Consider the following 25,990-nt stretch of genomic DNA (forward strand, 5'->3'; position numbering starts at 1 on the left):
AAAATGAAAAGAAACCAAGTTGTATGACTATTTCAAGGGACTAAAGAGCAAGATTTTTAGAAGTAAAAGGAAGGAATTTAAAGTTGGCTTATCTGATCAAGATTAAAATGCATATGTTGTTTATCTCTGGTAACCCTTAATAGATTGATGACTGAAATAATGAGATAAATGATGAAATAAAAAATGACTTTCAGTCTAAGACATTATTAAACAAAAATCTTTTCCTATTCCAGGTTCTATACACTGGTAGCATAAATTGGATTTAATTGCCAAACCAACTGTGTTCATGATGAAATGCCTTTTCTTTTCTTTCAGTATAAGTGAATGGCTATCATTATTCTTACAAGGAAGTGAGAAATGCTACACTTAGGGATACCCCTTGTTTAGTACACCTGACTGTGGATCCATATGAATGACCAACAAGGAATAATCTTTCTTTTCTATCTATGTGGTATGCAGGACAAGCATGTTTACACACATACAGAAAACAAAACAGAATAATTGCTGTTATTCTGAATAATTGTTGGCATTTGAAAAGTAGCAACTTTTCTACATCAGTAAATACATGTGGGGACTCAAAGGGACCATTTTAATTTTGATGCAATGTGGTATTTTTCTCCATTTCCTATCTAACATTCTTACAAGAGTTGTTTCAGACACAAATAATGAAATCTCAGCATTTAATCCTAGTGTATAATTAACAAAGGTAGCTATTTGAACTCAAATATTCATTATATATTGTCATTCTTAAACTATCTTAGAATGGCCATGTTTAGGGGAAACAGAATATTCATGATAACAACTTATGAGTAAACATCCTAATATTTTTGGCTGTTTAGAGACAAATAATCTTAGATATTTGGGCATATTTACAGAATCTGTGCCATAATTAGTTTGTTGGAAGAAAAGGTATAAAAACTCACGGTTGGAATAAAATGTATAAAAACTGAGATTGCAATGTAACACTGCATCTTAACAGAACATTTTTGGGTAGATTTGTATGCAGCCACACGATTCCCAAACAAATATAGAATTCTCCTCTTACTTTTTGTACAACTAGTCCTTTCCTGTGGTCAGTTCAAATTGTCACAGAGATAGCTGCCTCTGTTTGCCAAAACAACATTCAACTTCTAAACAATAACTGCTCTGTAATAAGGATCTCATACAATCAAGCCACATCATGATAATTACATTTACTAGATATCATCATTCTAACTATGAACATTATCCTAAAAAGACAATACTGCTAATGAACCTCAGCCAAACCTGGCAGATAAATACTCTATTTATAACATACATCTACATTTCTGCTGCAGGTATTTGTCTCTAAGATATATGTCCTAAACTAGTTTAATCACAAAGGCCCTGCCCTAGCCCTTTTGCAGGTTTCAAAAGGATGTTTAGCATAAAAATCCAGAAGTAGATAGTGAAGAAACAGACTTGGCAGGCCACACAGAGCAGCCTTAACATCAGTGACAAGGCAGCTGGCAGAAGCCCCTATGAGCAAGTCAGGACCAAGGGACCAGCCTTTTCACATCTGGTTAAGTACCATAAACTCTCCAACAAGCTGCCTAATTATGACAACACTTCTGCTAGAAAATTAGCATGCTTGCTGATCATGTTCAGAAGCATGAGGGAAGATAATAGGCAAAAATGGGAAATGCTCCAGAGAAACCCTAGTAGTAGATCCTGTGATATAATTGGAAGGTAGGATGCAGGCTGAATCATGATCCAATGTCCAGCTGTCTCATTACCCTCAGAGCATCTCGAGGACTTTCTCAGAAATATTGAACACACATCTTTTATTGTCCTATTTCATTAGCTAAAGCAGAAATGAGATGTAATATGCTTGGACTACTAGACCAAACCAAACCAGAAATGGTATTCAGCCAGTTCTGACTGGTTCTAATGAACTGGTAGCGGAAATGTTGACTAGTTCAGCGAACTACCAATGCCACCTCTGGCTGGCTCCACCCCCATCTATTCGCTCCCTCCCGAGTCCCAGCTGATTGGCTGGGTCTTCTTCTGTTGCCCTGCACAGGAGAACTGCACTGGAAAGCAGGTTAGTGGGGTGGGGAGGGAATGGGTATCCTTGCTCTGGAGTGGGGTAGAAATGAGAGATTTCACAGTATCCTTGCCCTGGAGTGGGGTGGGAATGAAGATTTTACAGTATCCTTCCCTTGAGTGGGGTAGAAATGAAGATTTTACAGTATCGTTGCCCTGGAGGTGGGGGGGGATGGAGATTTTGCAATATCCTTCCCTCAGGAGTGGGGAGGGAATGGGGATTTTGCAGTATCCTTCCCCTGCCATGCCCACCAAGCTATGCCACACTCACAGAACCGGTAGTAAAAAAAATTGAATCCCACCACTGAACCAAACCAAGGAATTAAATCTGTTTGAAAACTGTGCATGTATGCTAATGTTCATCTTGAAGAATGTAAAATGATTATATGCCCATAATTAAGCCACTTGCTTGAGGCTCCATTACAAGTACCAAACTATCTTTGGCCAATTTCAAAACAAGGTAAGTAGGATCAGAGTTGATTTGTACTTGAGTGAGATACAACCTGGAAATGTCAGGTCTGTAAATTACCTTAAAAAGTGGGGGGAGCATTCCTGAAGATGGCAATGCAAAGCACTCCCATTTTGTTATCAACTGCCAGTCTTCAGTCTCCTTTTTTAAAGAAACAATGCTGTGAAGGTAGTAGGGGTTCACCTACAAAGGGTTCAAAAGAAGATGAATTATTGTAATGGCATCTGTTTCAATTTTGGTTCATGCCTGGGCAGGACAAAAAAATCATACTGCTACTGCTCATGAATGCCCCAGGACAGAACATGGAGGGGAGAAGCATGATCTCTCTGTCCTGCTGGATCCATTAGCAGCTTTTGATAATCTCGATTATTACATTCTCCTAGATTCTTGGGGGTTAGAAGGGAGAGCGAGCACCATTTGGTTCCACTCTTTTCTAAGGAACCAATTCTCCTTGGTTATTATGGGGTATTACAATACAAGTAGTCCTAGAGCTCGTTACAACCAGTTGCTTAATGCAGGGGTCTCCAACCTCTGGGCCATGGCCCACTAGTAGCCCATGAGCTTACTTGGATCTGGGAATGTGAGCCACACCCATATTCCACTTGTGTGAGCAGCAACATCCGCATGTGCCTGCTGCTCCTGCAAATTGACCAGCACACACAAGCTTGGCAAATGTGCCTGCAGAATCTTCTCGGGTCAACAAAGCCAAAAGGTTGGGGGAACTCTGGCTTAACAACTGTTCAAAATTACAAGTGCTTTATCAGTGTTTCTGGCCTTTCTAAAATGTAATGCCAACCTCACCCCAGCCCGCCCGGCATGGCTGCATTTCAGGCATTTGGCATTCAACTTGTCTTCATGACTGGTGGCAATATGTGACTGTGATATGTGACTTTTTTCCAGTTTCTGGCAAAAATTCTCCCTTTCAGAACACTGGGTTTGCATTTATGGCCATAGTGTTCACTTAATGTCCATGGATTCAATTAAAGACTGTGGTGATTTGCTTAATGACTTCAAAAATATAGATAAAATCAGGTCATCATATGGGAGCCTCAAGTTACAACTGTACAACTTATAACCAGAATTCTGGTCCCAATTGTGGTCCTAAGTCAAGGATTACCTATATTTTAACACCTTCAAAAATTCATTAGTCAGCAGTCACATCAATAAGCATGTATCATACTCAGTTGGGTATCTTCAACATGAGCCAGTTGGGAGACACAGAAAAAATCTTGCCTCAGTGCCTGGAAGCCTACAAAATCTGGCATGGAGAAAAACAGTTAATGTCTAACTCAAGCAAAATGGGATTAGCAGCACATGGATTCCAGCTTTGATTCTGATTGGGTGTGTGCTCTATCTAGGGCAGGGGTGTTAAACTCAGGGAGTCATATGACCTAATGTGACTATTCCCCTTTGCTAAACCGGGCATGAGCGTGGCCAGCACATGACACATTTGGCCCATGGGCCACGAGTTTGACAGCCCCGATCTAGGGGCATACCTGAAATCTGTGGCTCTTACTAAGAAAGCTGAGAGAGGCTGGGGTCATTGTGCCCTTTCAGCTTATAGGCAGTAACTGTGATAATTTATCAGGCAATATATGCAATCCACCTGGGGCTACCTTTGAAAAACTGGTATAAAAATGGCTACCCATTTATTAGAGGTCAAATCTGTTACGACCATGTTACTTTGATTACAAGTGATGCGCTGGTCATCATTTTTTCTAGGAACAGTTGAAAGTGCTGCTGATTACCCACAGAGTCCTGAATGCCTGGAACTTGATTATTGCCAAGCCTACTTCAAGTAGAATCTGCCCACTCAATATAAGCACACAGAGAAGCCATGTTGAGAGCTCCTATCTAACAGAAAATCTAGAGGACAAGACTCAGAACTGACCATTTTCTGTTTGGATCCCTCCCCTTCCTTTAGCACTGTTTTTCTTAAGAGGCTAATCAGGCCCTAATATTCATGGTATTTAAGAGGACATTCATGTTCTTATTCCCATTTTTTTCTGGGTGCAATTCAAGATATTGTTTATCTCATATTAAAGCCCGAATTGGCACGGGGCCAAGTTATCTGCAGGGCCTTTCCCCTGAAAACATCTATCTGTCGCAGTAGGTTGGCCTACTGTTATCTGATGAGATCCAGGAAGCAAGTCCCTTCCAAAGCTGAGCTTACCCTGTAGAACAGCTTTCTCCAGGAGGCATAGATGGTTCTTACTCTCCTTGCCTTCCAGATGGCCCTTAAGGCTTGATTCTTCTCTGAAGTGCTGGGTCAGGAGTGGGAAATGAACCCAGCATTTGTGATTTTGCAATGGGATTGTTATAGCTATCACTTGGCGATATAACAGGGTTTTAATGTTTTGCACTTTGTTATCTGTCTACAGTACTTGTTGTTAGCCACCCAGTTATTTTATATGACATGGGCATCCATATAAATCTTTCAAATACATAAAAATGTTCAAGAAATAAATTATATCTTTCAGTTTTGTCAGAGCTCCACAGAAACAAAACACAGACATCTCATACCAAACAGAATGTAAATCAGGCTTTTATTATGTGTTGTGTTGTGTTGTGTTTATTAGACTTGTATGCCACCCACTCCCGGAGGACTCCGGGCGGCTTACAATAAAAAGGGGAAGGGAATAAATAAGACAAACAAAATTTAAAATATAACAACATTCATAGTTACCGTGGGGCTGGAAACTTCAACAGCCCCCGGCTTGCCGGAGCAGCCAGGACTTAGTGGCTTTACGGAAGGTCTGGAGGGTCGTAAGGGTCCGGATCTCCATGGGGAGCTCGTTTCAGAGGTCCGGAGCTGCAACAGAGAAGATTCTCCCCCAGGGGGTCACCAGCCGACATTGGCTGGCAGATGGAATCCTGAGAAGGCCTAGTCTGTGCGATCGAATTGGTCTTTGAGAGGTAAGTGGCAGGAGGCGGTCTCTCAGGTACCCAGGTCCGATGCCATGAAGGGCTTTATAATGACTAGCACCTTGAAGCGTGTCTGGAGACCAATTGGCAGCCAGTGCAGCTCGCGGAGGATAGGTGTAACGTGGGTGTACCTAGGTGCACACACAATCGCTCGCGCGGCTGCGTTCTGAATAACTGAAGTCTTCAGACACTCTTCAAGGGCAGCCCCATGTAGAGCGCGTTACAGTAATCCAGTCTTGAGGTCACGAGGGCGTGAGTGACTATCTGAAGGGCCTCCCGGTCCAGGTAGGGTCGCAATTGGTGCACCAGGAAGACCTGGGCAAAGGTCCCCCTGGTCACAGCCAACAAATGATATTCTAACGTCAGCTGTGGATCCAGGAGGACTCCCAAGTTGCGAACCCTCTCTGAGGGGCGTATGGTTTCACCCCCCCAGGCTAAGGGATGGAATAGCTGGACCATTTTTGAGAGGGAGCATCAATAGCCACTCGGTCTTGTTGGGATTGAGTGCAAGCTTGTTCGCTCCCATCCAGACCCTAACAGCCTCCAAACCCTGGCACATCACTTCTACTGCTTCACTGAGTTGGCACGGGGCGGACAGATTCAATTGAGTGTCGTCCGCATATTGGTGGTATTTAATCCTGTGCCGTCGTATGATCTCACCCAGGGGCTTCATGTAGATGTTAAATATGAGGGGGGACAGGACCAAACCCTGCGGCACCCCATAGTTGAGGGGCCTAGGGGTCAACCTCTGCCCTCCGACCAACACCGACTGCAACCTGTCCAAGAGGTAGGAGGAGAACCATCGTAGGACGGTGCCTCCCACTCCCACCTCCCGTAACCGTCGCAGAAGGATACCATGGTCGATGGTATCGAAGGCCGCTGAGAGATCAAGGAGCACTAGGATAGAGGAGTAACCCCTATCCCTGGCTCGCCAGAGATCATTGATCAGCGCGACCAAAGCAGTTTCCGTGCTGTAACCAGACCTGAAACCAGACTGAAAGCCGATAATCGGCTTCATCCAAGGACCGTCGGAGTTGAGAGGCCACAACTTTCTCAACAACCTTCCCTACAAAGGGGAGGTTGGAAACTGGACGATAGTTGCTCAAAATGGCTGGGTCCAGAGACGGTTTCTTCAGGAGGGGTCTCACCACCGCATCCTTTAGGAGGAGCAGGAAGGATCCCTCCCGGAGAGAGGTATTAACTATCGTCTGGGTCCAGCCACGTGTCACCTCCCCGCTGGTCAAGACCAGCCAGTATACAGGTGGAGGCACTCACTGCTCCCATGGTCTTGTCCACTTCCTCAGGAGCGACAAGTTGAAACTCACTCCATAAGCTCCGCTCAAGACCTTCCCCCGGTACCTCGGCTGGTACCGTGCAATTGGAGTCCAGGTCTGTCCGAATCCGAGCGACTTTATCCGTTAAATACTGAACAAATTCCTCAGCTTCTAAAGGTTCATCCGCATCCCTCCCTTTCAGAAGGGAGCGGGTTATCCTAAACAAGGCGGCTGGGCGCGATTCAGTGGATGCAATAAGAGCGGCAAAATGCGAACATTTCGCCGCCCGTATTGCCACGAGATAGGCTCTGATATAGGCTCTCATCAGTGCTCGGTCTGACTCAGATTTACTGGCCCTCCAGCGGTGCTCTAGACGTCTCTTTTGGTGCTTCATCTCCCGGAGTTCCTCGGTGAACCAAGGAGCTCTCCTGGATCCACTACCTCGGAGAGGTCGCAAAGGCGCAATCCGGTTTAGAGCCCCCATCGCCGCAGTATTCCAGGCAGCGACTAAGGACTCCACCGGACTGTGGGTGAGAGCATCAGGTATTTCTCCAAGCGCCGTCTGAAATCCCATACGGTCCATCAGGCGTCTGGGGCGGAACCACCTAATCGGTTCCTCCTCCCTACAGTTCCTCCTCCCTACAGCTGTCATGGAAGCCAGGAACTCCTGCGCCCCATCAGAGCGTTCACCGAGCGTAGGCAGGTTGAAATCCCCCAGCACCATAAGCCTGGGAAACTCTACCGCCAGCTCGGCTACTGACTCGAGGAGCGAGGGGAGAGCTGTTGCAACCCTGTTGGGAGGTAGGTACGTTAACAACAAGCCCACTTGACCCCCAAGGTCCAACTTCACCAACAGGGACTCACACCCGACAAGCTCCGGAGCAAGGATCCTACGAGGAACTAATGACCCTCGGATGATGGCAGCCACTCCCCCACCCCTTCCCTGGGGTCGCGGCTGATGAAGCACCTGAAATCCTTCTGGGCACATTTCAGTGAGGGGCACGCCTCCCTCCGGGCCCAGCCAGGTTTCAGTAATACATGCCAGGTCTGCCCCCTCGTCTAAAATTAGGTCCCGGACGAGGGGAGCTTTGTGAACCACAGACCTGGCATTTAGCAACAACAGCCTGAGACCAGGGCCCTGACAACTCTCGCCATTTGGCCCTGGAGTGGAACTAACAGGGCCGGAAGGAGGGATCTCTGTGATGTAGCAAACCCTCCTTCCCCGGTAATGGCTAGCCCTGAAGTTCCCGTCATACCTGCCTTTCCCCATAGTGACCTTAATGCTCCAGCCCACCCCCATACCCGTAGACCCCATTTCCCCTCTCACAGTCTCCGCTCCTTCCAGCAGGCAATTTATATCAGTCATTCTAGGACGGGAGGTAGGCCTGGGCCCCCTACCACTTCTGCAATAGCACTCAGTGGAGGAGGCACCAGGCTGTATTCCCAATCCTCTCATACATACCCAACCACTCATCCATACGATCTCCACGTAAGTCAGTTAAAACACAGAAAATACAACAATAATGAGATTAAAAAGTGGGTACAGACATCACACAGGCACACCATTCACACTTCATACATAAAATTTGCAGAGCACTGCGCTAGTGCGGTTTAAAACAAACGATGGTATGGAAGGAGGAGGGAGAGCTACTCCGCTCCTCTCCCTTCCTCTAAGTCCCAGAAAGGCACCCAAGGCCAAAGGTCCAAAAGTCGGTATTGTGCTAGGTGGTTGTAGATGGAGCGGGGCAAGGCATAAACGCCAGATGTTAACGAGCAGCAACTTCGCAGTCTCACACCCTCCAGATCAAAATGTTATTAAATGTTAGGTTGTAAGCATGATAGGTTGTAATAACCTAATCTCATCTGCAAGCCTCCCTTGAGCACACCATGAATCGCTTTGGCGAGATAGACAGCACAGAAGTTTAATAAATAATTATAAATAAATGAATGCTACTTGAAAATCGAACATTTTTAGATGATTTTGTCATGGAAATTTTGAATTTTGATTTGTTCTATTTGGTTTCCAATTCTTTTAATATATACTACCATAGGAAACCATGAACTGTGGTTAGGGATCTACATGACATATAGGTAATATGACATAGGCACTATAAATCACTATAAATTGCTTAGCATGTGGAAAAATTTCTCTGTGTTAATTAGATTAAAATCTGTTTTTCAGAGATGCTTTTAATAATTATTGCTTTCACAAAAATGTTCTGCCTACAGTGGATTTTTTAAATAAATCTTTAAAAATCACCTACTATTTCCTCTGAGTTACTTACAGCTTACCATACACGTCATCACTACCATAAAGTTAATTAGTCAAAGAAAACTGTTCAAGAACAGTTTGGTCACATATTCTGATATTGAAGAAATAACATTTCAGCCTTATTCTGACTTTCCTGCATCATCTCAAAATTAGACTATTTTAAGTATGTAAAAAATGTATTTAGGCAGCAGTTGATAATTCAGAAGTGGGCTTTAGAGACCGTACTTCGAGTAAACTAAACTTCAAATGATTTTTTTGCAGAAATATTCCCACTCACTTCTGTTATGTGCCATGAAGCAAGACTTCTGCCTGAGAAAGCAAAATATGTGCTACCCCGATTGAAATGCTATTGTGAGCTACAAAGGTAAAGCACAATAACTTCCCCCTAGAACACGGGTGCCAAACTTGCCGCCCCACGTTGCTGGCACATGACCTTTCACATTTTTCCCATTCGTGGAGCTGGGGTGGGTGTGGCCTGTGTGTGACACCTCCGGCCCACAGGCCGCCAGTTTGACACCCCTGTCCTAGAATGTTCCTGGCTTCTTCGATCTTGTATATTAATTATTTTAGACTTTTATCCCATGTTTATTATTGTATAAGTAACTCAAGACAGTGAATATACATAATACTCCTTCCCCTTCCTATTTCCCCCACAACTATCATCCTGTGAAGTGGGTTGGGCTGAGTATGACTGGCCTAAAGTCACCCAGCTGGCTTGCATGCCTAAAATGGAACTAGAATTCAGTCTCCTAACAAGGCCAGCACCTTGACCACACTACACCAACTTGCACAAATTGTTCTTTTGACTCTTATAATAGGGCAGAGAAGGGTGATATAACATTGCACATGTCACAAATAGATTTTGATATTTCTCCTGAAATGCTTTATAGCTGTGTTAACTCAAATAATCACTACTATGCAATTTGTATTTTGGCCAGAACCTCTATTGTTTGTTGTTCTTGTTCTGATTCAAGGAAGGTAGAATGAAAGATATTCTAGACTTGTCTCCACTGTAGCCAAGAGTTCAGCATCAGTTCTCCTTACCTAAGGATCACAATATCACCCTGCAACCTATCCTTCCATTACTGGTTTCTTTCCTTCTCCCTGTCTCATCTCCACTGTTAATTCCACATTGATTATTAGCCTTATTCATCCTCCATTTCTTATGTTTTCCTGGCTTTGCATTTCCTACTGCATCAACTATATGGCTTTTGCTGGTGGTTACTGAATGAAGCTGATGAACATGTAAAAACTGACAGTAGTCACCCTTTGTAGAATACTTACTGCAATTTTCATTGCCACATCCCACAAGTTAAGCTTCTGCCAGCTAGTTGTTTCCAATCCAGAAGAACATGGTGTGTCCTCAGAAGTATAATGTTGCAGAGGAGCCAAAGTCTCCAAAAGCTAGGCAGCTAGGAAGCATGCACATCCACAAAGGAAAATTGAGAAAATTAATGGCAAAGCATTGCATAGAAAGGTGTTTAATTACAACAGCTATATTTGGAATTGTAAGATGACTTACTAAAATGCAGAAAAAGAAGATAGTTCTGCTGATGTGGATCTTCGAGGAAGTGGTGGGGGGAGGATATGGAAAACCAGAAAAGGACTGTGGAAAACCACAGGAACAGTTGCAAGGACTGCAGAGCAATTCAGCAAGGGAGAAAGGAACATAAAACAATATAAATGCAGTGTGAATGAGAGAAAATGTGAGTTAGAAGCCAGATATATGAAAAATATGTGCCGAGAGTAAGAGGTAAGCCAAAATATGAAAGGCATTAATTGGAAGTAATTAAAAGGGTTCCCCTCATAAAGCCATTTTGTCAAAGCACCTATTATACTTCATTAAAACTCCATCCCATCAAGCTAAACATGTTTACATCTCTTATGATGTAATATGTAAATATCATTTTAATATTAATATTCTATTAAATGCAGGAAAATGTGATGCTTCTTAATGAGGTAAAGAAAATGGAAAGTAATCTTTCTCATTCTTATACATACGACATAGACACCCGCACATCTACCTGGGACAAATTAAAAAGATGGTAAGAAAATCAAAACAAGAAACTGAATCCAAAAAGCACACACCGTCAAAATCTACAGAAGTCACTTGTACTCATGAGCCAAATGTCATATCAGAAATATCAGAAGCAAAAACAGACATTTCTACTGAAGGCCAAGGCTGTGCTGTATGTTGAAACAGATGTGTGAAGGCAAATGAAACAGAAAGGACTCCACATCTCAGGCGGATTCCTAGCAAAGGGCTAATTGCCCATGCCGCCTCCGATCAGGTTCAGTTTGGCCTACTAATCAGTCAGCCACGATTCCCAGCAAGAACCTGACTAGCCAACTAATATTTCAGTGTGCCAGAAGGAAATTAATGCAGCCCATTACAAGGACTGGTAGGAGAGAGCGACAGATATTTTTATGCCAGGAAGAAGAAATTCAATACTTGTTCCAAAAGTGCAGCAGATTCCTCACATTTCCAGCTTTATTCTGCACATGCTCCTTGCAGTTCAATTTGCTACTGTTACCACAGCCAATACTCCATGTAGACCAGGGGTGTCAAACTCACATTGTCACATTGCCACATATCATTACTTTTTTTCCTCTTCGCTAAACTGGGCGTGGGCATGGCCCATAAGCCACAAGTTTGACAGCCCTGATGTAGCCAGTCGTTTAATTTGCAAAACCACAGCTTCTCTCAATTCCAAATTTTGTAAAAATTAGCCTACACTTAAACTGATTTATTCTTTCAAAAACTGAAATGGGGTAAATCTCTGTAAAATGTCAGTAAGCATCAAGCTTTGAAGCTTAGCCATTACAACCATTCATTTAGTGACCATCTGAAGTTACAACAGCACTGAAAAAAGTGATTTATGACTACTTTTCATACTTACCACTATTGCAGCAGCCCCATGGTCAGTCATGTGATCAAAATGTGTATGCTTGGCAGCTGGTTCATATTTATGACAGTTACAGTGTCTGGAGGTCATGTGATCACCTTGTGACCTTCTGACAAGCAAAGTCAATGGGAAAGCCAGATTCACGTAACAAGTGTGTTACTAATTTAACAACTGCAGGAATTTACTTAACAACTGTGGCAAGAAAGGTCATAAAATGGGGGAAAACTCACATAACAACTATGTTAACAACAGAAATTTTGGGTTCAATTGTGGATGTAAGTTGAGGACTACCTGTACATCATACCAATGTAACAGTGTAAATTACAAAAAAAAAATAAAGTCTATTTATATTAATATCGTAAGGGTTTTTAAAATGTATTTATTCCATTTGTATTGCTATTGTAAGAGGACTTAAGAAAAATTTCTGGAATCTGTTTTCTGGTTGTTTATATTTTTTTACTCTGGAACCTAGATTATGCAAAGTAGAAGAAAACAAAAATTAAGGTTTGTATATGGCGATCAACTTAAAAATTGATGCTGGTTTCTACTGTGTAAAATATTATCTCAGTCCTGTTATAATAAATGCAAGTAAACATGATTATGACTCCGTCAGCATCTGCCTTGTAGTGTAAGTAGTAAACAAAAAAGTGTCTCATTTTTTCTCCTTTGTTTTAAATTTCAAAACAGAAGCTCGGAGGATAGTCTGCAGTAAAAGCTTGAACAAAACTAAACAAAGCATAAGTTGATAAAATATATTAGATTTCATTCTTTTTTACAAGGCAGAAATGAACATTAGCAAGCAATCAGTCCACAAAATTTCAAGAACAAGATGAAGAAAGATAAAACTGCTTTTTATAACATTAAGTCTGTAAAGGGAAGGTATTTAAAACAAAATATGCACAAGAACAGACTTTTATTTATTATTCACAAATGTTTTTCCTCTCTAAAATGCCCTATTTTTTAATGAAATCAAGAAGTCATTTTTAGCAATCATTACTTCTGATATTCCCCATGGATGAGTTTTTATTCTATTTCAGATCCCAGAGCTTCTCCCAGGTCATATTTATATGTTCATAATAAGATTGTGTAATGCTTACATAATGTAGTGTACCCAGCTTCCAAGTGTAAAATAGAAGAAAATACATTTATTTTCCAGGGAGATTCAAACTTACTTCAACTCTCCATTTGAACATATACTCGGTTACAATATAACTAATTGTTTGCCAAAATATTCTATTACAACCCATTATCTAACTAACTCTCCTACTTCTTTTTTTTGGCAAGTTCATTCCACAATGAGATTCTGGGAGAAGATGATGTACAGATTCTATTTAAGCAGGGGTAGGATTCAGCCAGTTCAGACGAACCAGTAGCTCCCACGATCAACTGGGAGCGAACTGGTTCAGTCCAACGATCAGGTTGGCCCACCCGCCCGCCCGCTTGCTTTACCAGTTGATTCATGCGACAGAGCTGATTGCCGCGTCTCAGCTGTGTTATTCCACAGAAGTAACATAGAAGGTAAATTTTGCTAAAACTGCGCAAGCACGCGGATCACCAAATCAGTTGTTAAATTGGCAGGATCCCACCTCTGCATTTAAGTATGTTACTATAGAAGAAAAGGATCACTTCTTCTATGGATGGACAAAAAAAAAGTCATGGATGCAAATAATTGACATTAACATGTCCTTTCTCAGTAATAAACCACATAACACCATAACACAAAGAACAATAAGCCTTATATTTTTGACCAATATGAAAGGGGCTAAATTTCAAAAACTGGGCCAAAAATATTTTAAATTTACATATAGTTAATATGATTATTCCCACGTAGAGGTAGTCTTCAATGTATGACCACAAATGGACCAGAATTTCCATTTCTCAGCAAGGCAGTTCTTGAGCTGCACCCAATTTTACAACCTTTTTTGCCACGGTTATTAAGTGAATCTTTGCAGTTGTTGTGAATTATGCAGTTGCTAAGCGACTCCAGTTTTCCCCATTGACTTTGCTTGTCAGAAGCCATCCGGGAAGTTCGCAAATGGAGATCACATAATCCCGGGATGCTGCATCTATTGTAAACACATGCTGGTTGCTAAGCACCCCAATTTTTACTCTGTGACTGTGGGGGTTGCATGTGCAAGGATGGATAAATCCCTTTTGTTCAGTGCGGTTGTAACTTTGAACAGTCATTAAATGAATAGTTGTAAATCAAGGATTATCTGTATTAAATATTATTCTGATCCTTGACTTTTTACAATACACTAAGTGAAAATAAACTACATTTTTATTGTTTAGTATGAGCCAGTTGAGAGGGCTTTCTTAAACTTTAATTTATTAGATGTAATGACAAAAATGTCTCTCTTATTCCCAATGATTCAATTGTTAGGGACACTGCTTCTGTCCCGCTTGAAGAACCAATTCACATGAGGTCATTTGAACTGTTCTAGCTGTTCTAGATTCAGAGTAAGCCATTAAAAAATAGAAGATACAGTTAACACAATGGTATAGTAGGAAACTCCAAACTATAAAGACATCCCATGTTCCTATAATATGAACCTCTGGATGGAAAGTTGTTGGCAACCTGCTAGGAGTACTTAATGCAATGAATCATACTATATGACTCACTGATCATTCAACTCTCTCATTCTATTATCTGTAATTCAAAATCTAGTTGCTAGAAATATAACATTTCAATGCAAACTCTTTAAAAGGGTATATAATATGTATTTCAGATTATAAAACAGTATTAATATTGTCCTGTTTTCAAAAATAGTACAAGCCATATTTTAAAAGCTTTGGTTTTTTAATATGCTATGTCAATGCTTTTATTTTTTAACACACATGAAAATGTCAAAACAATCTGAAGTTACACAGTTAGTTTAATTCCTTACTCTAGCCTCTCTCAAATGTCCAGTGACTCCCCTAATCCTTTAGGTATAGCACAATATTCCAGAATAAATTCTAAAGAATCAATTATTATTTTATATTGCTTATTATCTTTCATATAATTAAAACAGGGCCAAATTTTGCTACAAAATCATTTAAGTAATTATACAGATGGAGGATCAGAATATACAAACAGTAAATACTACGATACATATTTCATCATTGAAAAGGTAGCAATAAGAACAGGTCACAATTCTTACAGAATTTCTATTGCTCATAGACAGAATCTCTGCAAGCTAAATATATTACTATGATTAGAAGACATGCCTGATGCAGCATTTTATTTCATAGAAAATATCCAGTTGTAATGATGTAAGTTTCACACAGAAGGAATAATCTAGCAATTCAAAGAGGAGTTAACATAATATGGCTATGAAAAACGTTCGTAACTATTCTCCTTTCTAAATAAGAGAGAACGAAATTCATTAACTAGGATATCAACACATATACAGTGAAGAGTAGAAACATAGAATAAGAAAATGTAATAACTTTCTACTTTCACTGGGAATTGTGCTAATTGAAAATTATTTTCATTTTTTAAACCTCAAAAGCATTTATAATATGATTCTATGACATGTATAACACAATTTTCAATGTAGCTTACTTTCCAAAGTAAACAACATTAGCACTGTACCCTAATATTACAATGTCGTATCATCTCTCTAATGACTTACGCTTCATTACCCTGCATGCATTAAGCAGGTTTAGTCAAACCAACAAGAGCCAATTGTTGAGTTTAATCAAATCCTCTGGATATATGTATTATGTATTAATTTCTAATATTTATAATAAATCATACTGTCCATTACAAAGCACCAAAATAATGTATAAAGTAAAATTTTATTAAGACTCACTTATTTTGTTAGTAGAAAAATGGAGGAGTATGGAAAAAAGTCATACAATTTTAATGACTGTTTTGTTCTTGCTATGCACAGTTTTAACAGAGAAATGGTATAAAACATTCATATGTGTAAATATAAAAGATGTCATATCATTTGTTAAATACAGAGAGAGAGAAATGACAATTGGGATAAAATCCTTTTATGTTAGAATCCATTTCAAGATAAACTGTTCATCCCATCAAACTTATCCCCAATTCACTAAAGGTAGACAGGACGAGAGGAGGGAAAGGCCTGATTGCTAGAAATAATTTTACTAGTGATAAACACTAAAATAATAGCTTTCTCTATTTCAACTCTAAACCTTAAGACAACAGGATCAGAATCTCAAAGAGTATGATGAGAGAAACTTGAGACAAAGTAGATTGGAATAGAAAAGATTCATTAGTAAATAGTTGGAATTTTTAAATTTAAAAAAATAGTTTAGGGAAAGAAATGGGAAGAAGTAGCTGATGTCTAACTCTTATCCTTTTTCCCCTCTTATCATTTAGTCCCTGACAAACACGGGGAGGTCAAAGGTCAAAACCATAATATTTGAGACAGTTATCCAACCTTTTAGGTATATATTATGGCCACCATTTTGAGGTTACTTAAAATTATAAATGGTTATGGCCACTTTCTCTATACCTTTGGATATTTGTGATAATGCACAAAACTATCCAATCAGCAAACATACAAACAGCTTTATTATATAGAATGTTATATGTTCTATTATATAATGGTATATATTGTATCACTATGTGGCAATAAACCAACCCTCAAAGATTAACACAGCAGAATTCTCAGAGCTGTTACACCATCAATTTCAGAAAGAGAAAGAAGATTGGAATAGAAAAGATTCATTAGTAAATCTTTGGAAAGGTTGCCATCCTTTTTTTAATTTAAAAAAATAGTTTAGGGAAAGAAATGGTGATCTCATCAAAGTGAAATAAAATAGTTTTTTTTTATTTTAAACATACTTTTAAAAGATATATTACCTGAGGCAGATCTCCTCACTCTTAATTGTAAGACTGGTCCTGCTAGCCAATATCAGGGCCCAGTATTCCTACTTTTAAATAAAAAGAAACTGAGACAAAAAAAAATTACACAAAACAGCAATAAACGACAAAAGCAATATAAATAATGCTCTGTAAGCCTAAGAAGAAATTTCTTTTGTACAATACAAAAAAAAAAGGTCTTCTAATAGGTGATGCCAGCCAAGCCACGTTTGAACTTTTCTGTGGCAAACAAGTTTCTCTCCCTAGGTTTTAAGATATGCTCCTAGGATTGAGGAAAGTGGCTGGATTAAGAGTTCATCTTGCCCAAAGATAATAAATCCATAATTGTTCATGCAAATACAAACACGAACACACAGTGGAAGGAAGGACAATAAATATTTAGTGTCCATATGTGCCCCCTTCCCAGTTGTGAGAAGATAAACACAATGTTTATATCTTGCTCAGTACTCCTCCGAGTCACCATTACAAGCCCTCAGAGTTCCCCATAAAACAGCAATAAGCGGAGCCTAAAAGGAAATCGGGAAGGCGGGGGAGTAAAAGCTAAATCACCAGCGTTTCCCAAACAAATGAAAAATCTGGCTGTGCGGCAGAGACTGTGTTGGGAAACATTGAGAGGCTGAAACCACCCCTGTCCTCCCCCACAAATGATCAATTAAATGCCGTCCTTATGCCAAGGGCCAGGCATGGCCAGGCAAGCGGGCTGCCGCAAAGACAACGGTCCTCTGGATCAGTTCTGCATGACAATTGATGGGAAGGGGCAGGAGGCAAGGCCCATCCTCTCACCATGGTGATTAGGCATTCCAAGTGTGCAAGGCAGCCTCGGCACACATAAAGAGAAAGGGAAGCTGGAGACCTGAGGAGGCGAGCCAGGCCAGATGGTCCTGCAGCCGGCAGCACTGGAGCAGCTCACACCCAACTCTCCGCCACATTAACAGGCCCAAGCCTTTCTTTATGCCAACATCACAATTAAACAGAGCAAAATGGCAAGGAGGTTCAGCAACAGTTTGCTGACGGGACGGGTGGTCATAATGCAGCAGGAAAGGGCTCCAACAACCTGAGAAAATGTAGTGTACATTTCCTTACTAAAATATGGCCCATCAGAAAGGCTCTTTTCTTGAGATGTAAAACTAATTTTCTACATTTAAAATTCACCACAGATATGCATTTAGCCATTCTACTAGAGATACAGCCATTTCCATAAGATGCTTTTCTAGTATGTTTTAAAAATAGACCTGATATTAGATCATGTCTAATACCTTTTTGTAAGACAGGTTTACTTTTCTTCTTTTAACAACTCTAAAGTACGGCATCAATTATTTAAAAAAGAGGTCCTCAGCACATAACTGTAAAACAAGCAAACAATGTATACATTTTGAGTGTTGGATAATTGGAATACACCCCCACCTTACTTTAGACCCTAGTGTGTAAACACCTGGTCAGCCTCTGCTCTATTGAGGTAGCCAGAGCTAAGATGAAGCTTGAGTCAGTTGTCTAATATGCTAAGAGAAAAGAAAAACCAGAAATTAATACATTATTGTATTAATACATTATTGTTGCTACTTGGAACTTTAACTCAACAGAAGTTTGACTTTCTTAAATATTTCCATTTTCTTGAAGTGATTTCCAAAACCAGTCCAAATACTGAGGCCCAACAAAAAAGTCCACTGTCTTCTGTGATATAAAACTGTAAGAAAAACTGAGGTAAGAATAAGAAAACAGACTCTCTCCACCACCTATAACTGTCTTAAACTGACATTTTTAAAAACTTCATTATGGGACATTAAAAAAATAAACTGCTGCTGATAAATGGTAAGAAGCAAAATTGCAAAAATATCTAATTAATAAATTAGAGTCTGTTTCATCAACAATAAACCAAACTTGAATAAGTGCAATAAAGGGGAGGAAACAGTTCAAATAAGCACAATATGTAGACTCCAAATAAAGGCCAAGGCCTTACATTGTAAGTTCATTGGGAATGGGGAGCATGAAGTTGGGGAAGGTTCATGTATAAGATAACAAATTTTGAAGTTCCTGGAAACACTGCAGTGCTTTTGCCAGTGGAACATTTTGGTGTACATGATCCAGCTGATGTTAAGACTCTCCACTTTTCTCTCCTGAAAGGACATACTGTGATTATTAGTCTACAAGGCCATCAGTAGGAATTAAAAGATAAAGAAACTATTTTTAAAAGTTACAGGGATCTGTTACACAGGGACAATGTTTAAATCTATTGTAGTTGGATATTAAGGTCAAATCATTATTTGAAGAATCCAATAGAAGGTATCTGCAGATGCCTCTGCACTACACATAGAGTGTAAACCATCTCCCCCCATGTGATTAACACTCTCAGTGAACATAGAAGCATAGATACCTGGATAAAATATTTATCTTCATAGACAAATTCTTTATTCTTCACGTCTTTTGTGCACAACTCGTGTGGGTTCTTTTCTGGACCACAGGGAAGGAGAATATTTACCATATGCTGATGCACTGATATATTCGGAGAGGCAGATTGTAAAGTTAAGCTTTACATATATTCACATTGCACTTCCAATTTTGTCACTAATTCTGGGTAAACTTTTGTATATATAAAATATAAAATCTCTAAATATAAAATCCACAACAGCTATGATTCAACTCAATATATTAAGCCATTTTTTAAAGATCAAAACATACCCAGAAGGCAGGACTCAAAGCAATGTTGACCAATGTAAATCTTAAATAACTTCTCACATGGTTAGGGAATCAATCTAGATTTACACGACTAATTAACAGAGATAAGACTCTTGTCTCCAGAGAATGTAGACATACTGTATTGTTCTTAGTATCTTACTAATAAAATGAGATGCCTGCATTTATGCTTGTACAGTGATACACTTTGCCCTTCATTAAATTCCATTAGCTTTGGATGGCATTCCTGTTTTTTAAAAACAAACACTTCCCACAGTTTCCACAAGCTCTAAGCTTGCTGATTTGTATTATTTTTCATTAAAAACAAATGAAGCAGCAAGTGAAAATCCCAAGTTTGAAATTATAAGAAATAAACAAAGAAAGAATAAAGTCTGCTGGTGCCAGACAAGGAATGTTATGTGTTGTGATTGAAGTTATTCACACATCATGCAGTCTGATCCCATTTCAGTATATGGAAGGCTGCAAATAAACAGAGCCAAAATATTTTGCCGAGTGCCTCTTGGAGACATAAAGGTTTGCTAATGCAATGGTTTTTACTAGCTCCCTTAATACAATTTTGCACATCAATTTGTCTATATAATCATTTCTCTAAAATGTATTGTAGACTGTTGGTAAAAAGAAACCTTATTTCACAGAGAGGTTTATATATGTTATATGTATAAAAAAATTGATACACATTTGAAAGGCCTAAATGACTAGGAATTTATAAAAGCTGATATGCCACATTTTCATTCATGTGAATATGTGTGCATTCTTCTGGTTCCATTCAGAACAGTAGAATAATCAGAAATCTATCTCCATCCTCAGCCTCATTCTAGAAACTACCAACAAATAATCTTTCACACACGGGTTATGTACAGTTTTCTTGTTCAAGATTCTGAAATACCCAAGAATATATAGTTCTATGAAAAAAGACCTAAACATGCCAAGGGTATTTGAAGGTTATAATTACATATAACCAGGTTTGTTGCTCCTCAGATAGAGATACTTACATATTTATACAGATAAATAATAAAATGCCTTTAAAACTTGTGACTGTTATAATAAAGTTTTAACTAGATGAAGCCATTATTTACTCCCAAAACTTAACCTAGTGAGTGCTAATTGTAAAACCTGTTTTATATTTTACCTGGACAGGCTGGTATGAAGCCAATTTTGGTCTGCTTTCCATGAAATTGAAATCAATTTTGATTTATTTTTCATAGCAAAGAAAGAAATATCAAGAATGAATAGACGATATGATCCTATGAAGTGTTAAGATACAAAAACCTGTTTGTAAAATTTTTTACTTTTGTTTGTAAGTCTATATATCTCTTTCATCCTTTAAAACTGTTTAATATGGTTTCCCCCAAACATTATCTGAGAATTCATGAAAATATTTGTATAGAAAAACCACTAAAAAACCTAGTTCTTCTGAACTGTGTCCAAATTTAAACACATGTTTACCTCTGACTCAATCACTTTCTAAACACTGTTCAGTGAGTTCATAAAATATTTGTTCATTTATGCCACTATTTAACAGGAGCAGTTAGCAAGATGAAGCAATTAATACTCTAAATATATTTAATTGACAGAGCCAGCATTTTGAAGATGACTTCCAATATGCATTATCTGCATTAATTTTGTATTTGTAAATTGCTATATTTACATTAGTAATGCATACTGTTTTAGATTATAAAACATCTTTACTTGGGGCAAATCTATCTTTTCTTACCTTTTAAACTTTATTATTTCTCCCACCTTTTCATACACACAACACACACACACACACACACACACACACACACACACAGACACTTGTTGCACTCAAACATCAAAGACAACAAGAACATTTGGGTGGTTCTCACTCAGCTAAGCCACAGTATGGAAAAAGCGCACAAGCCTTTAGTGCAACATGTAGTTTCGTCTTTGAGGAAGCATTCCACACAAACACTGACATAAAAGACAAACTCATAACATATTTCAGAACCAACGAGCAATGGATTTATAAGGCAGGTTGATTTTATGGTGACTTTTATTGACAGGGTACGGAGGCTTTTGGCAGATGCCTCATAGCACTGGGACGTTACACAGCGCCTAATTCAAGGAGACAGCCTGAGGAAGCAGCACCGACAGGCAGAGAGTGGAACTATGTCTCTATTACTCTCCTTGGTGTCGTAAAGAAAAAGAAGAAAAAATGGTATCCAACAGGGAATCAGGGAGTGCTCCAATTTTTTTTTCAAAAGAAAAAAAAATCCTTATTTTTTTCTCCATCTTACCACTTCTTAAAAAATGGAAGAAAAGAGACAAAGCAGTATGAGAAACTACAAAAGGAACTAATGGGAAGCAAGGGTGGGAAAACTAGCTTAACATCTAAACTACAGTATGTTTTCAAATTGGGAACAAACAAGCCTGACTCGAATACTGCCTTATCATCAATATATTAGATAAGTACTTCTTGATCTACTTTCCTCTAATGAGGTAACTTACGGCATTTAATAAGGAAGGGATTACTTGGAGAGAGGAATGCTCCAGTAGATCTTAGGTGAATAGGGTTCAGCTTATCTTAGTCCGCGAAATATTTTCACTTCTGGAATTCTACTTTTGCACTTATAGAGGGTATTACAGAAAAATATTGCATATTAGTGCAAGAGGTTCAGCTTGTGTAACACATTATGAAATGCCTTACCTTCTCTGTTTTAATGACAGAAGTTAGGTTAGCTTACTAGAAGTCAGATCTAAGTAAAAGAAACATGTTTTACACTAATATCAGAGTAAAAGAACTGTATTTTGTTACCACTGGCATCAAATACATAAGGACAGAGGTAGAAGACAAAGTTTACAAAGACATTATCCTCAAAAACTGAGTTTCCTGAAATAAATGTAGAGTCAGACCCACTCCTACAAAGACTTTCCCTCTTTCTGGAAGGTTGGCAGTTTTTCTGCTAGTTGGAACCCAAAATCTAGCAGAAAAGAAACATTATTTTGTCTAGATTTTCTACAATCTGTCTTCTTCTGTAATTCACTAATATTGAAAGGAAAATAAGCCCATATAGTTTGGCCTCTTTAGAACCCTCAAGCATTCAGAAGCATTACCTGTTGAGCATTTAGCAGCCCAGTTAAACAAAGCTAAGGTACTTACATCTATCATTTCGGTCCTCAGGACTGGAGGAAGTCTCTCTGTCTGAAATGAGGCCAGAGACAGCAAAAATCTTTTTTCCAGTATCATCAATTTTGAGGGAGCCGGGAGAGCCAGATGGGAGTTGGGCTCCAAATTCATACTCCTTGCCATCAGCATCTGAGAAGCGTAGATGGGGAGAGTCGGTATCATGACAGTTCTTGAGGCGCTTGGCAGGTGTAAAAGCCGACTGATAACTCTCCCGGTCCTCAGTGGAGGCAAAGGGACGGAAGGCCCCAACACCACTGTGGTTCAGCATGCTGATTGGGGTACAGTCCAGATTAGGGGGTGCAAACTGAGGATGGAGATGCAGCAACGAAGGTGGAAAATCACGGTTGGTGAATGCTCCAGGCACCCCACCTTGTCGGTGATACATAGAGGCAAAAGTATAGGAGCCATTGGTGAACGGGATGTGCACATCCTTGTCCACTGACACAGGGACCCCAAAGGGCCTGGGCTGTTGGCAGGGGATGGAAGCATCACGGCTGGCTTCAGCAGTGGAAGCCAGGACCATCAGGGCTGGAGATGCCAAAGGATTGGGAAGGTAGGAGGAGTTTTCCATCTTGAAAGCTGCCCGGTGTAAGTCCATTGGAGTCTCTTTTCTTGACAGGGCCACAAGGGAAATGGTCTTCCCTGGATGGAAAACAAAGCGATGTCTGGATGTAGAGCTGAGTGATCTCACCAAACCCTTATCACCATCCCAAAACTGAAAAGACAAAGAAGGGGAAAAGATGAAAAACACGGAAAATTGAATTAACAGCTGGCAGTTCTTAATATAGCAAGAAAATTGTAAAAGCCTAAGCCAACTTTCCATTTATAGTTCTTTTAGAAAGCCAACAAGTTCACATGTTACTGGAAGAGTCTCTGACTCCCTCTAAGGGTCTGTACAAGTCTCCCTCCTGCTCTCTTTTACAGCTTTAGCATTAAACTTAACATTCAAGAGATGGTCTACCCAAGGTAGATAAAATGTGGCACAAGGCACCTGAAAGCCAACAGAATCTGTGAATCTTATGCAGAGAATGCCACCTGATCTGGTCTTGCTATCCTTCCCGCCTGCCCTACAGAAGGATATGGCACCAGTGCAGATTCAGATCAAGCCACATGTTGAAGTGGGGGTTGAATGATTTCAACAAGAGTGCAGAACTATGTCTAGTGATAAATTAAACATATATTATTCCTACCAGAAAAAAATACTGGAACAAAAAAAATTCTTGCCGTATGACTACAACATCTCAAAATTAATATCAATAAAATAAACGAATACATTATTCAAAAATTATAAATGAAAATGTATATATTTCATGAATATACAAAAATATGAAATAAATGCAGTAGAGGAATATATTCCAATTGTGCAGATATATATGTTTTGGGTTTTCCATTATTCTTAGTGATGAAGGGAGAATAAATAATATGTCTGAATCATACATTTAAGCTATTCTTCCAGTTTTAAAAAAGAAAACAATAATGACATCAATAAGTCCTTGGCGTCCCTGATAATATTTGAAATTGTAATTAGTGGCTGTGCCATCTGATCTCTTCCAAGCATCTGCCTTTTAGTTTGCGGACAGTACAAAATGGATCAGTAGTTTTACTTCCTAATGTGCTCATGCTTAACTAGATTTGTAAACTGCCCTCAATATTCCATTAAGATTTAGAGGATTATTTATTTACTTATTTATTTTATACACGCGCGTGCACACACACATACACACACACATTTTCCTTTAAAACTAGTTGCCGAGTACAAGAAAATAAATCCCATGTTCTATGTATGTATGTATGTATGTATGTATGTATGTATGTATGTATGTATGTATATGTGTCCGTATGTGTGTGTATGTATATATATATATATATACAAACATACATACATACACACACACACATACTTCCTCTATGTGCGTATGTATTTACAAACTTTGCTTCTAATCCTATCTAGCCTTGAAAACTCATTCCCCTGTTATAATAACATTAGCATTCCTTTTGTTTCTTTTTAAATTTCTGCCCCAGCCATTAAGTATGCTAGAATTCACTTCACTTTAATATACAAAAGCTTATTTTAAAACAATACACTAGCCTTACAGCACTCAAAAAAAAATAATCATATAATAAAAAAGCAGTACAAAATGTGTGTGTTCATTCCAGGAGGTCAGGCCTAGCAAATAAAACTTACTAAAAGGATCCCGTTTCTAATGGAGTGGCTTTTGTATTATCTGAATGGCAAGCCTAGGTTAACAAACTCTATGGAATGCTTGCTACATCCTTCATGCAGTGCAGAAATAACATTTCCTTTTCTTCTATCCTGTACCCAGAAGTTTGACAGTATAGTAGTGTGAAGATGGACTGACATCATCCTATTTCTACTGCATTGGCTTCCTCTCTTATACAAAACAATGCTAAAAGATTAGAAGTATTTCATTAACATTTTTTAAATCACCTTCACATCTTTAATAACTTTCATCTGAGTTTTAGCTGTGAATGTAGACATGGCAAGGGCAATCTAATCAGCACTATTTTGGGTAATCTTTCTGAACAATGAAATGATTAAAGATAACAAATAATCAAATGTAAAATCAAAATCTACAATAGTGGAAAAGGGTTATGAGAAATCTGGATATTTCTTTGATTAATTTTAAAGCAAAAATGTATACATAATTTACCTAGGGAAAGAAACATTATCTGAACTGGCATATGGTAATCTCCAAGGGAATGAAAGAGGGTGAAGAATATATCACTAGTGCCACTATGCCTGCTTATATTAAATGTATTTAATGGAAGCCATACTTAACACTCCTTACAGAATAGTGTGAAACATTCCAGCTATCTTTTTCATTTGACAATAAATCAACATATTTTAATAATGGTTCAGACTGAATTTTATTTTTAAAAACTCCTGCATACTTTTCATTTTTCCCTTGTCTGTTACGTACCTTCTGTCATCACTTCATCCCATGCTATTATTCCCAATCATTGCGATCATTAAAGCATGTATGGATGAAGCTGCGGCAAGACTAGTCATTATGAAAATCTATAGTTAATGCACTCCCAAAGTCAAAATGTCATTGGTTTTTAAATATGAAACCCAAAATAAGAAAACTAACTGGCCTGCTTAATTAAAAAAATATGGATTGCAGAATAATCAGCCTGAAAAAATATTTTGATGACCAGAAGTGAGTGGGTACAGCCAAAGTAAGTAACTGTTACTTTTTGCCTCTATGCTGATTTTTTTTAATTTAGCACCCCGTGCAAATCCAGATTAAAATAACTCCAGCTATTGATCCAAGCAGTGGAATTGACATTAATTTTAGTTCACTTCTCACTTTGCAAAGGGATCAATAGGAAGTAATAACAGCTGACATCCTCGCTGAAAGGAAGAGAAAAGACAGTCT

At 39.0% G+C, this 25,990-nt stretch overlaps 1 protein-coding gene across 2 annotated transcripts in view; it reads right to left on the minus strand.

Moving 5' to 3' along the window:
- The window catches only part of RNF220 (ring finger protein 220), a 388,384-nt gene that overhangs the window by 358,499 nt on the left and 3,895 nt on the right, over positions 1-25,990 (minus strand). For both annotated transcript variants that reach the window (XM_087719790.1, XM_087719789.1), the window contains exon 2: positions 22,563-23,304. In XM_087719790.1, coding sequence (XP_087575916.1) covers positions 22,563-23,187 — 625 coding nt within the window. In that variant the 5' untranslated portion in view covers positions 23,188-23,304. The remainder of the gene's footprint in view (positions 1-22,562; positions 23,305-25,990) is intronic.

The sequence above is a fragment of the Thamnophis sirtalis genome, unplaced genomic scaffold, assembly GCF_051295495.1.
Source record: "Thamnophis sirtalis isolate CommonGarterSnake01/CBP01778 unplaced genomic scaffold, rThaSir2_p1.2 scaffold_7, whole genome shotgun sequence".
NCBI lineage: Eukaryota > Metazoa > Chordata > Lepidosauria > Squamata > Natricidae > Thamnophis > Thamnophis sirtalis.